This window comes from Nuphar pumila, chromosome 9, assembly GCF_984573655.1.
Source record: "Nuphar pumila chromosome 9, dmNupPumi1.hap1.1, whole genome shotgun sequence".
In the NCBI taxonomy this organism is placed as follows: domain Eukaryota; kingdom Viridiplantae; phylum Streptophyta; class Magnoliopsida; order Nymphaeales; family Nymphaeaceae; genus Nuphar; species Nuphar pumila.
In genome coordinates this window covers 22,129,998-22,144,808 of record NC_143257.1, presented here as the reverse complement: position 1 = coordinate 22,144,808, position 14,811 = coordinate 22,129,998, and the positions used below count along the sequence as shown (strand labels likewise).

Sequence of the window (14,811 nt, the reverse complement as noted above, 5' to 3'; positions counted from 1 at the left end):
CTTGTGGGTTCGACTGCAGACAATGGAGAAGTAGCAGCAATGGAGGTGTGGGCTCCTTTGGAATAAGCTGGATGCTTATTGTTGCACTGGCTGAAGCAAGTGATCACCGATTGGAGTTACACCAAGGGGACTTGAAGGTGATGGTACTATGGTGCTGAACCAATAAAGGTGGTGAAGGCTGGATGGAGTCCTTGGAAGAAGTGGTTGCGCCTTGTGAGGAGGGTTGCTGTTGGAGTGGGTGGCTTGGAGAAGGAGGTGGTTGCTGCAATGGTGGATCGACTGAAGGTGGGTAGACCGGCTGAAGGTGGTGGAAAGTTGTTGCTCCCTTTGCTGCCTTGATGAAAGGTGAGAGACCAAGATGGGTCTTGGTGGCTGGATCCAAAGAGGGATCAAGAGAGAGAGGGGAGAGAGAGAGTGAATAAGAGGAAAAAAAAGAGAGCTGGAGGGGATGAGCCGTGTGTTTTTTTTTTAGAGAATAGGAAGGGTCCACACCTTATGGTGTGGGTTGGACCCAAGAGGGAAATGAAGAAATAGAGGGAAAAGAAGAAAGGAAAGAGGGAAGAAAAGGGAAAAGGAAAGAAAGAAGGAAGAGAGGGAAGAAAGAAGAAGAAAAGAAAAAGGAGGGAAGGGTGTTGGTCAACCCAGTGGAAGAAGAAAGAAAGGAGGAAGGAAAGAAGAAAAAGAAAGAAAGAAAGAAGGTGAAGAAAAGGAAGAAAGAAAGAAAAGAAGAAAGAAGAAAAAAAGAAGTAGGGAAAGAAAAAGAGGAGGGAAAAAGGAGAAAGGAAAAAAAATGGGGAGAAGAAAAGGAAAGAGAAGAGAGGGCTGGTCTACCCCCTCGTGGGTCCCACCTCTCTAAAAAAAATGAAATAAAAAAAAAATAAAAAAAATGAAAAGAGAGTAAAAGAAATATATTAATTTTTTTCTTTTTCAATGAAAAGAAATAAAATTCATGGTGGCGCCACCTTAGAATGAGCCTAGAGTGATTTTGAAATTCATTTTGAAGATTAAAGGGGCAAAATGGTCTCTCAGAAAAATTCTGGACGAAATGGATTATTTTTGGCAGTTTTTGAAATGAACTCAGAATTTGGAGTTCTATACTGTTTTTTATATTGCATTTTTTATAACAACCATTTATAACATGTATGTCCATATGCACATCATCGCCTATGTTTGTGGCATATCTTTCAAAATGCAGCAAAGAACATATGACACATTTTTAATCAGATGACATGGTTTGATAAAAAGTTTAGAAAGTGTGTACTCGAGAGCATAGACGAGGTCACCTTTATGTCTGATTGAGAGCAAATGATTCAGATGTACGATCTTGAAGACTGTGTGGTTACAATATTTATATGCAGACAAAATGAAGTGAGTATTGGCATATGAAAGACAATACCTTTGTGTAAGTATGATAAGTACACAAAGAGCTGAATTCATGCATGCCACACTAAAAAAAACCTTGTATTCATGTTTAACAATGTTTCACTTCATGGAACAATATAAATTATTTGTAGACGGTCTTAGACAGAATGAGCTTGAACAAGATGTGAAATGCTTTAACACCCACTCTGTAACTCTGGGCATGAAAATATTGACGCGACCTGCAGATCTGTATACACTAACTGTATTTGAATGGATTAAGAAAGAGGTTATACAGGTCATAAATTGCAACATAGAATGACGTATGCAATATAAAAATATGCACAAATACCATGTTGTATGGGAGGGCGAAGAGCATCCAAAAAGAAAAGAAGCACATGTTACGTATAATGTTGACAACAGAACAATTGATTGTACATGCAAAATGTTTGAATTCAAAGGTATTTTATGTCATCATGCATTAAAGACACTTAATCAAGAGAAGATACAAGAATTACCTAAGTTATATATAATGCGAAGATGGACGAGACACGAAAAGATTGAACTGCTGGATACAAATAATGTTACTCCATTTAGTATTAATGAGAAGTGCCACATAGCCTCCCATTACTAACAACTATGTAGGTCACTTATGCATGTTGCAGATTTGGCATCGAAAAATGAAGAAGCCTATGTATGTATGAGAAAAGTGTCAAGGGAATTACATGAAAAAGTGCAGTTAATTCACCATGAGTCTGTTGCAGCTTATGAAGACCAATATAAGAAAACAGGATCGAACAACATAGGTGAAAATCACGCTTTCGTTGACCCTTATCAGAAGTTGCGTTGAAGTGTAAACATCATCTTCGACAAGTCAAGAGTAAACGTTCTAGATTATGATGAAAATATTCACCTAACGAAGGGTATCAAAAGGAAACCTGCCACTGATCGCAGTCGTCGGAGGACAAAGGGTGCACCAGAATTGGTTGGCAAGAAAATGTCTAAGAAATAACCAAACCCTAAGCAACCAAGCCCTTCACATGAATAGGTATGTAATACAGTATATTGCTTCTAATGTAAATTATATTACATGTAACTTATCAATATCTAACTTGTGTAATTTTCAACATGCAACAATACCCTATAGATGTGCACTACAACGTTGGAACCTACAATCCTCCCGACCTGTTTGAGTGGAATGATGGCATGAGTTTGACAAGTCTTTTGATATGTAATAATTTTGAGAGGATGTTTACATTTCTTGTTGAACTTAATATAGTGTCTGATATTTTTCTGTTTCATGACAGACTCGGTTCAATTCAAAAGTGAGCAACACAACACAGGAATCGCATGTGGATTCTTCAACTACAAAATAGTTGTAGCATTTAACTTTCATTAGTGTAAATCATTGTAATATTTAGCATTCTATAATTCTTCGTTGTAAATCGATAATTCTATGCTGTAATTCTATAATTCTTTGTTGTAAATCGATAATTCTTTATTGTAATGTTATAATTCTTTGTTTTAACTCTACAATAGAAATCATACTACAAATATCATAAAAATGGATACTAAAAAATACAAAATATCTTACAAATTGATATACAACAATTGAGCATAATATATTACAAATTGATACGACAATTCAACATAATAGCTTACAAATCGATATTAACAAACAAAACCATATCTCACAAATCAATACTAGAAAATACATAATATCTTACAAATCGATATACAATAATTAAACATAATATATTACAAATCGATAATAATAAACAAAACAATATCTCACAAATCGACACTAGAAAATACATAATATCTTACAAATCGATATTCGACAATTCGACATAATATCTTACAAATCGATATACGATAATTTAGTATAATATATTATAAATCGATATTAACAACCAAAATAATATCTCACAAATTGATACTAGAAAACACATAATATCTTACAAATCGATATACGAGAATTCAACACAATATATTATAAATCGGTATACGGCAATTCAGCATAATATCTTATAAATCGATATACGAGAATTCAACATAATATATTATAAATCGATATTAATGACCAAATCAATATCTCAAAAATTGATACTAGAAAACACATAATATCTTACAAATCGATATACGATAATTCAACATAATATATTACAAATCGATATTAACAAAAAAATATTATCTCACAAATTGACACTAGAAAACACATAATATCTTATAAATCGATATACATCAATTCAGCATAATATATTACAAATCGATAATAACAAATAAAATAATATTTCACAAATCGACACTAGAAAATACATAATATCTTACAAATTGATATATGACAATTCAACATAATATCTCACAAATCGATAATAACAAACAAAACAATATCTCACAAAAATCGATATAATATCCTATAAATTTATAGTAGACATCGTGTTAGGAAGCAATATCTACAAATCATGATAAAATATCATAAAAATCAAGAGAAAAATTCCAATTAATAGCTTAAAAATAGATATTAAGAATAAGCATACAAATCAATATTAAGAATCAATTTATAATATATTATGCAATATTATATCGATTTGTAAGATGTGTCGATTTGCAAGATATTTGTATTATGATTTTGAAACATGACATTGTTGTGATTTGCGCACTTAAGGTGGCAATTTGCGTATTCAACACGCGTGTGCCAGGTTCATAATTTGGTTTATGGATCAATGTGAATTTTGTACACAGTCTTACAAAATTTGTATACACAGTCTACAAAATCTGTTACAAATGTTTGTAAACAAAAAATTTGTAATGTTCAGGAAATTGAATGTTGAACTGAAAATTGCTCTCTCTCTCTCTCTCAGCAGTAGAACGTAACCCTCTTCAAGTTATCCTTGAGAACAGGTAGACATTTAAAATGACTTCATCTTACTCTTGGGAGCCTCACGCCCTTTGTTGCTTTCTAGGTAATCTTGCAGTCTGGGTTTTTGTATCTTCCATAATTAAAAAATTCATCAATTTTTTGCATAGTTCTGTGCGGAATCCAAGTATATCTTTCTGAAAAAAAACCCGAAAGTCAGAACAATATAGAAATGTAGTCACCAATAATATAGGATAATAAAATATGTTTAAGTGTATAGCATACAACGGTGAATTCTGGTGCTCGTGCTTAGTATATTGCTTCAATATACTTCATTACACATATGCCACAATCGATGCCATTATTTTTGTAAAGGAGCATCCTCTGTGACGTGAAGCCTCCACAGGTCAATGTCGACACCCAACATGTCTTTAAAAAATCCAACCTGTGGTTTATGCAAAAGCAAGTAAATTCTGGGCCACAATACAAGATACGGTAATCTTATAGATAGAAACTTATCAAATGCACAATGTCACGGTCTACACCAATGTTATAGTTCAAGGAGATTGTATAACCATATTTTTTATTTTCGTACATCCAACACATATAAGACCCAATGCTTTTTCGATTGCCATAATGTAGGAATCAATATTTGCAAATCGATTATAAAATATCTTACAAAATCGATATGGAAATGCGTATTAAAAGCATAAAAATCAATGTTAAAAATCAACATATAAATCAATATTAAGAATAAAAAAAATATCTTAAATCAATATTAGGAATCAACATAGAAATCAATATTAAGAATCAGAACAATATCTTAAATCGATATGAAAATTCCTATTGATAGCTTAAAAATAGATATTAAAAACCAACATGGAAATCGATATTAAGAATCAAAACAATATCTTAAATCGATATTAAGCATCAACATAAAAATCAATATTAAGATTCAGAACAATATCTTAAATCGATTTGGAAATTCATATTGATATCTTAAAAATCGATATTAATAATCAAAACAATATCTTAAATCAATATTAAGAATCAAAACATTTTAAATTGATATGAAAATTCCTATTGATATCTTAAAAATTGATATTTATAATCAAAACAATATCTTAAGTCGACATTAAGAATCAAAATAATATCTCAAATCAATATTAAGAATCAACATAGAAATCAATATTAGGAATCAGAATAATATCTTAAATTGATATGAAAATTCTTATTGATAGCTTAAAAATAGATATTAAGAATCAACATAGAAATCAATATTAAGAATCAAAACAATATCTTAAATCGATTTGAAAATTTCTATTAATATCTTAAAAATCGATATTTAGAATCAACATATAAATCGATATTAAGAATCAAAACAATATCTTAAATTAATATTATGAATCAACATAGAAATCAATATTAAGAATCAGAACAATATCTTAAATCGATAAGAAAATTCCTATTGATAGCTTAAAAATAGATATTAAAAATCAACGTAGAAATTGATATTAAGAATCAAAACAGTATCTTAAATTGATATTAAGAATCAACATAAAAATCAATATTAAGATTCAGAACAATATCTTAAATCAAATTGAAAATTCGTATTGATATCTTAAAAATCGATATTAAGAATCAAAACAATATCTTAAATCGATATTAAGAATCAAAACATCTTAAATTTATATGGAAATTCCTATTGATATCTTAAAAATTGATATTTAGAATCAAAACAATATCTTAAGTTGATATTAAGAATCAAAACATTATCTTAAATCAATATTAAGAATCAGCATTGAAATCGATATTAAGAATCAAAACAGTATCTTAAATCGATATGGAAATTCTTATTGATAGCTTAAAAATATATATTAAGAATCAACATAGAAATCAATATCAATAATCAAAAAATATCTTAAATCGATTTGAAAATTTCTATTGATATCTTAAAAATTGATATTTAGAATGAACATAAAAATGAATATTAAGAATCAAAATAATATTTTAAATTGATATGCAAATTCCTATTGATAACTTAAAAATCGATATTAAGAATCAAAACAAGATCTTAAATAGATTTAACATCTTACAAATCGATATGGTCACAAACCTTTTTACTTGAACAAAAGTTTGCCATTTCGTCATCGTTACCCCAGTATTGTAGTCCGTCTAGAAATTCTGCCGCATATAGTATTCAGCGGAAAATACTCTGTTGAATGAAACAATAATAATAGTAAGTTTAAAACACGAAGGTACATTAGTAAATCAAAAAAGAAAATAAACATATAAGATAACTGATATACTATAAAATAAGGGGTGACGACGCTGACCGACAAGGTTGTTTCTTTGCTTTGAATATATATGACGAAATTGTGTATAGTCTGTTTACAACAAATATACATACCCATGGCATACGTAAATGTATAACTGATAGTGGTTTCTTACGTACAAAATTATTGATAGTGTTTCCTTCTGCAAATTCATCTCACATCTGGTCGATGTTCTCTTCGAGCACTTTGATGAGTTTTCTGGCACCTTGTTTTGTGGATGTTGCATTGAAATTAGCTGAATATTCAGTAAACGAACTGTAACATTATATTCAGTAAACGAACTGTAAATGACATAAAAAAGACAAAGCAGGTTAAAGGAATCGAAGGTACCCTTTTTTGTGAACGTTCGACTGAATCGCAGCGTCCTTCGACATCGATACAACTTTTGCGATGGAGGTTAAAGGAAACATCATTTTTTCTGTTCGTTGCTCACGAAGCACGTTATAGGAAAGTCTTCGATTCTTCTTTAAATGAAACGTCGCTTGTTCCATGCTCTTAAAGGAAACATCTTGCATTCCTTGCAGAACACACTACTGAAGTTATGCGATGCTTTATTCATTTATTCTTCACGTCATTTCACATCTCATCGGTTTTAAAAAATCTTGCCCAAAGAATATTAACAAATAAAAAATTATTTTGCGTATTAATTAAAAGACGTTGTTTCATTTGCTAGTATCATCAAAATTACGTGAGTACGTGTAAATGAATGACACATCGCATAACATCAGTAGCGTGTCAGATGACGTTTCCCTAAACTATAGACCCTAAACCCTAAACTAATGTTATGCGACGTTCCTTACACTTAAAGGAAACACTATAAATAATAAACCCTAAACCAGTAATCACTTAACGATTGAACAAACCTAAGTACAAATCGTGGTAACTTCATAATCGCTATACCTAGTAATCGCTATTATAGGAATCACTATACAAAATAAACTCAAAACTAGTAATCACTATAGGATTTACCAAACGTAAGTACAAATCGTGGTAACTTCATAATCACTATACTAAGTAATCGCTATCACAGAAAACACTATAAGTAATAAACACTAAACCGGTAATCACTATACAATTTAGTAAAAGTAAGTACAAATCATGGTAACTTCATAGTCGCTATATTGAGTAATCGCTATTAAAAAAATCACTATACATAATAAACTCAAAACTAGTAATCGCTATACGATATAGCAAACGTAAGTACAAATCATGGTAACTTCATAATCACTATACCTATTAATCGCTATACTAAGTAATCGCTATCACAGAAAACACTATAAATAATAAACCCTAAACCAGTAATCGCTATACGATTTAGCAAACGTAAGTACAAATCATGGTAACTTCATAATCGCTATACTGAGTAATCACCATATTAAGTAATCGTCATCACAGGAAACACTATAAGTAATAAACCCTAAATCAGTAATCGCTATACGATTTAGCAAACGTAAGTACAAATCGTGGTAACTTCATAATCGCTATACCTATTAATCGCTATACTAAGTAATCACTATCACAATAATTGCTATAAATAATAAACCCTAAACTAATAATCGCTATATGATTTAGCAAACGTAAGTACAAATCATGACAACTTCATAATCACTATACATAGTAATCGCTATCACAGAAATCATGATACATAATAAACCCTAAGCCAGTAGTTGCTATACGAATTAACAAATGTAAGTACAAATCATGAAAAAATTATATAATTACAAACCTATGTTTATGTAGTCTTGTCGATTTTTCAGTAGCACTTCTGTGTTACACTTATTAAGGAAAGAATTATATAATTACAACAAAGAATGATAGAATTACAATATAGAATTATCGGAATACACAAATCACATAATATGTTTATTCACTGACACTTGATGACTCAGATGGACATAGAAATCGTCTCTTTCTTTGCCTTAGTGGAGTCTCTTTATTCGGTGGCCTCTTTGTTCCCTTGATCTTGTTAAATCCATTGGTAATCATCTCAACCAGTGACCCAATTTGTCTCCCCAAATTTTGTATGTTCCTTTGTAACTCCTTATTCTCCCTCTCTAGCATCGCTAACCTTTGGTCGGATGATACCTTATCCTTTGGGAGTTGTGTTTGCTCCTTATCGTGTACTGCAACAGAGAGAATCATAGTATCCACCAAAGGGACATGATGGACGCTACGTCTATACTGAAAGACGACATGCTCGGGAACAAGAGTGACCTTACTTTCAGGTTGCTTCTCCTTAATCTGTCGATTTCAACGCATGGGTTGACAATATTGTTTGAAATAGTTGGGGTCATATTGTCGTTCTTTATAATCATATGGTATGGCACGAACACCTCCTTTCTTTCAGCTACCCAATTGTTTCTTGAAGCGTTCGTGCCAATTCACATTCCTGGCCCCACCACTATTCATCTTTCTTCTCAATAGCACAGGCACTTTTGGTATCGACTGTCTCAAGCCAACTTGTAGGAGTACTCGACTACCATACTGCAACTCGGTTTTATATTTGCTAAAGAGCCAAATATCGCAGTCAGCCTGTCTTGCAGCCTCGACAACAACCTCGTCGTCCTCATCCTTCCCAACCCCATATGGTCTCCACACAACCTGTATAATCGAGTTTGTGGTTTAGATATAAATATAATTATTCATGCAAAATGCTAAATGCGATAACGATTTGTACTAAGAAAGACAAAATCCTAAAGCGATGATTACTTAAGAATGATTAACATTACAACGATTTACGCTAATGAAAGTTAGATGCTAAGGAGATAACAATTTGTACTAAGGAAGACAAAATCTTAAAGCGATGATTACTTAAAAATGTTAAACATTACAATGATTTACGCTAATAAAAGTTAGATGCTAAGAAGATGACGATTTATACTAAAGAAGACAAAATCCTAAAGCAATGATTACTTAAGAATGCTAAGCATTACAACGATTTACGCTAATGAAAGTTAGATGTTAAAGAGATAACGATTTATACTAAGAAACACAAAATCCTAAAGTGATGAATACTTAAGAATGTTAAACATTACAATGATTTACGCTAATGAAAGTTAGATGCTAAGGAGATAACGATTTGTACTAAGGAAGACAAAATCCTAAAGCAATGATTACTTAAGAATGCTAAACATTATAACAATTTTAAACCATTTACCTCATTTAATTGCAACCCATCTAAAATGAACTGAGTATTTTCCTCCTTGACATTTATTGAAGCCCACTGGCCAATCTTAAGAAAACCACAAACCGCAGGGCCACACTAAGGACACAATGCAACAATATACTCCCACGTCCAGGCCTACAAAAACATTATATTAGTAAGACTATAACATTCAACGAGCTTAGTCTACAAGCATTAAATATGTAATAAACAAATACCTGAACAAATGGCCAACCCCCCCCTACGGTTTTAATACCCTTACTCGCACGATAAAGTTGATTGTACAAGTGTGTGAGCATAACAACACCCCATGCCCAGTTGTTGACTTCATCTAAGTCTTTCAGGAACTGCAACCACAAGTAACTTATTCTTGAACCAAAACAATTAGAAAATAAAGTAACTCCAAAAAAATAAAGAAGGAAGCCGCGTAACTCTTGGTCAGCTGCTTCAGATGCACATGCAGTGGACCATCCTTCTCATTTATTACGAAAAAAATAAACTTTCGATGAGGAATTGCTTTCACCAGAAATACACTCACGCCATTCATCCATCGACATTCCTAGAAGGGCCGTGCAATTGTCCCTTTGTTTATAGTTTAAATCTCGTATTAGGACAACACTTTCATGGCATTTTAGACCCATAATCCGTGCCATATCTTCTAGGGTCATAGTGATCTCAAAACCCCCAACTGGAATGTGTTCATCTTATGGTTCCACTTATTGATCAGGTGGGTCATGGTGTTCCAGTAATTTTCAAAATAATGTTGGTCTAGAAGGCCGCCGAAGTGCATCTTTCGTAATTGGTCCTTTTGATATTCACTCAGCAATCTAAACCACGATAGAACTACAGGTCACTGACACCGCCCTTTCAACTTTTTACTTGCTACTCTGCTTCTCTTCTGACCTGCCTGTAACACAAAATATCAAATCACAATTAATCACTATATATAGTAATCGCTATCGCAATAATCACTATACATAGTAATCACTATCGTAGTAATCGCTATCGCAGTAATCGCTATACATAGTAATCACTATACATAATAATCGCTATACAGATTAATCACTATATATAGTAATCACTATACATAATAATACCTACAACAGTACATCGCAATAGACAGTAGCGATTTATGTACCTTGGTCACACTTTTCTCCTCTTTATCCCCTCCCTTCCTTTGTTTTTGTACTTCTTTCTTCCCTCCTTCGCTCTTTCGCATCCATCCTCTGCTTTTTCCTTTCCCTTTCCTTCTCTTCCTCCTCCTGCTTTTTCCTTTCCCTTTCCTTTTCTTCTTCCTTCTGCTTCTTCTTTTCTCTTTCCTTCTCTTCCTCATCCTCCTTCTCCTTCCTTTTGCCTTTTCTTCTCTTTCTCGTCCTCCTTCTCCTTCCTTTGTCTTTCCTTCTCTTCCTCGTCCTCCTTCTCCTTCCTTTGCATTTCCTTCTCTTCCTCATCCTGAATCTGCTTCCTTTGCCTTTTCTCTTCCTTCTTCTTCAATTGTCTTTGCTTCTCTTCCTCCTTTTTTTTCAACTGTCTTTGCTTCTCTTCTTCTTCCTTCTTCTTTTTCAATTACCTTTATTTCTCTTCCTCCTTCTCCTTATTCTTCCTTTGCTTTTTCCTCTCCTCCTCCTCCTTCTTCTTTTGCCTTCGCTTCTCTTCCTCCTCATTCTTCCCTTGATTTTCCCTCTCCTCCTCCTTTTGCCTTCGTTTCTCTTCCTCCTTCTCCTTATTATTCCTTTGCTTTTCCCTTTGCCTTGATTTCCTTTGCTTTTTTTTTCACTATCCTCCTCCTTCCTTTCATTTTGCTTCTCTTCGTCATCATTCTTCTTCTTTTTCATCTGTACTTCTTCCTCATCATCCTTCATTGGATTATCATCATCAATATCTGACAAATTAGGTTCCGCTTTATGCTTTACCAGTAATTGCTCCCTTTCTTTATCATTCTCAATCATCGTTATTCTGTAGTACGCTTCTAATTGCACATACAAAGCATATTGTTCGATAATTTCGTCAAGAGATTTTCCCTCTAACGACAAAGTGTTTCTTCTCTTACGAATGTAAGCCATTGGTAACCTGCATAATAGAGAAAGTTACCGAGACGGTAAAGGGTGCTCCGACGAAAGAAGACGAAGCGTTATATTTTTTGTAGAACGTTTAGGAGGAAATATTGCGAAGAGCTCCTTTTATAGCAGAGGAGTTTAATGCTTATGGGACCTGCCAAATATTTTATAATAAAATAACATATACCTTTAAGCGGTTCACGTTTTAGGTGATTTACGCAATGACGTCTTTTTCGACCACAAAGATTTGCCTTTGTTACGAAAATATTATCATAGTATAACACAAATCAATGATCAAATATCATACAAATCAATATGAAAATTCCTGTTAATAGCTTATAAATCGATATACAGAATCATGATATAAATCGATATTAAGAATCAAAACAATATCTTAAATCAATATCAAGAATAAGCATAGAAATCAATATTAAGATTCAGAACAATATCTTAAATCGAATTAAAAATTTGTATTGGTATCTTAAAAATCGATATTTAGAATCAAAACAATATCTTAAATCGATATTAAGAATCAAAACATCTTAAATCGATATGATTTTTTTTATTGATATCTTAAAAATCGATATTTAGAATCAAAACAATATCTTAAATTGATATTAAGAATCAAAACAATATCTTAAATTGATATCAAGAATCAACATAGAAATCAATATTAAGATTCAAAACAATATCTTAAATCGAATTGGAAATTCATATTGATATCTTAAAATTGATATTTAGAATCAAAATATCTTAAATCGATATTAAGAATCAAAATAATATCTTAAATCGATATTTTAAACACCCCAAATTTTTCCAAAAATCCAAAAATTCCCCTTTTGCCTCTAGGTCCATCTTTTGAATAAATCAGGTCAATTTCTGATCAAGTTTCCATTCATTTCTTGGGTTCACTGGAATCCAGACTCAAATTTTCACTTCTGACCCAATTTCTGATCCAAATCGGATCCAATTCTGATCCGGAATCTTTTCATTCTCAAAAAGATCAAAAAAATCAATTTTTTCTTATTTTCTCGAGTTTTTTCTCAATTCAGGGTCCAAACCCAATCCAAAATCCGAAATTCTAAAGCTTTATCAAAAACTCTAGATCCAGATCCATTTTGAAACAATTATGTTATTCCAAAAGCCTTATTTTGTAAAAACTTCAAGATTTCAAATTAAGTATTTTCAAAGAGGCCTCGTCTGGATCCCATCTTCTAAAAACCTCAGGTTTTCCCCTCGCATTCGTCTCACATTTTCCCTCAAAAATATCTTTTTAGAAAAACAACCTTTTCCCCTCTTTTTGAATTTTTTTATAAAAAAGCCACTTCTTCAGAAATGGTATAAAAATTCTGGACCCAATCTGCAAAAGGCCTAATGGCCTCTCGTCACGAAGGAGAAACCGCAGAGGCAAAGGGCGTGATGCCTTCCCCCTTTCTCCTCCGTTCATCTCCAACGACCCCATTTTTCCCGAATCTTCCACCCCTTCTATAAAATGGGCGCAAGAAGGAAGCTCAAGCCATCCCTTTATCACCCCACCATAGTTTCTCATTCTCGGTTTCCCCTTCTTCCTCCTCTTCTTATTCTTCTTCTCTGATTTTCCCATCGCTGAAGTGAACGATCAATCCCAAAAGCCACGTTGCTATTGTAAAGGAATGGGAAGTCAAGGCCAAGCACCAACAACTTATCAGTGGGGTGTCTGTCCTTGCATATTGGATTTCTATATATATTTGGGACTTCAACATCTTACTGTTTCCTACTTCTCTTGCAATATTTGTCTTTACAGTGTTTGGCCTTGATCAACTTTATTGGGATCATTCAATGGCACAAACCATGGTCCTCTTGGTCCATTTCTTTAGTGGACTTGTTCTTATGGTATTATCATTCATAATGGGGCTCATAAAAGCTACTAAAAATGCAAATATTTTTCTTAAGCAAAATTTTAGGCTATCTTCTGGATTTTGCTTGGCGGATGGGCTTGCTTCACTTGCTCTTCGCAGACAAAGAATAAAGCCTTGGTCAGGAATCTTAGATTGGAATGTCACTGGTGCTTCTCTCTGTTATTTGAGACTAGAGAGTATCATTTACTTTGTGTTTGTTCTTGGGATTGAAGTTCTGCCTTCGTCCAAGTTGGATTTGTGCAAAGAAACAAGTTGGTGAAAAAAAATTTGTAAGAGGATTCATGCACGATGACCCTGAGAGTTCACTTGAGCCTTTGTTGAGGTCATCTTTAGAATGTTACAAGCGTGAGTTTGATGAGGACATAGATGTTCAAGCAGAAAGATAGAGAGTCCTCTCTGGTGCAGCCAAAAATAGTATAATCAGCTTATCTAATCTTCACAAGGTGTATCCTGGGGGAAGGAAATATCATGCAAAGGTTGCTGTTGACTCTTTGTGCTTTGCTGTTCAAGAAAGAGAGTGTTTTGGCTTTCTTGGAAGAAATGGGGCCAAAAAAAAAAAGAGTCACATTCAGTGTTTGCTCCCTGCTTCTATCCTTCCTGTGTGCGATGCCAAGCTTTTTAAGTGGTGCAAGTCTATCAATCCGAAAGCTGAAGTGGATCCTGAAATATCTTTGGCACTTATAACAAAGTCTGCAAGACAGTCTGGTTCTCTATGTACCTCAGGAGATAAGCTCTGGATATCAAGACAAACACCTTACCCTGCAAAGGTCATACATTCATTGATTGAAACATCTTCACTATCTCCACATCTCCCCTCACCATACCCACTACGCTGTAGTCATCCACACCTACACAGTGCACATGTTGTTGGTACTTTTCTGCATTCTCTGCAAACACCACCATCCACCATCCCCTGTCACCTACTACTTCTGCTTCACTGTTGCACACTCACCATCTTTATGCACTTCACTTCACTGCATGGCAAGCACTCAACACCACCAATGCTCAACATATGTCATTTAGCCCACACCGTATACTGGTGTTAAACAAACTTTTTTTTTCTCTGCAATCTGCACTATTCACCATCCTATTCCAAACACTTTCACTCACGTCACTTGCTCACAACACCATTTTCACT

General features: G+C 33.4%; 1 protein-coding gene across 1 annotated transcript in view; it reads right to left on the bottom strand.

Annotated features, from left to right (window-relative positions):
* The window catches only part of LOC149828488 (putative mitochondrial-processing peptidase subunit beta, mitochondrial), a 124,220-nt gene extending 109,644 nt beyond the window's left edge, over positions 1 to 14,576 (bottom strand). The window contains exons 1-3 of the mRNA XM_090017064.1: positions 14,448 to 14,576; positions 9,028 to 9,156; positions 8,641 to 8,796 (exon numbers count right to left, since the gene is read on the bottom strand). Coding sequence (XP_089873190.1) covers positions 8,641 to 8,796; positions 9,028 to 9,156; positions 14,448 to 14,576 — 414 coding nt within the window. The remainder of the gene's footprint in view (positions 1 to 8,640; positions 8,797 to 9,027; positions 9,157 to 14,447) is intronic.
* Positions 14,577 to 14,811: the final 235 nt, after the last annotated feature.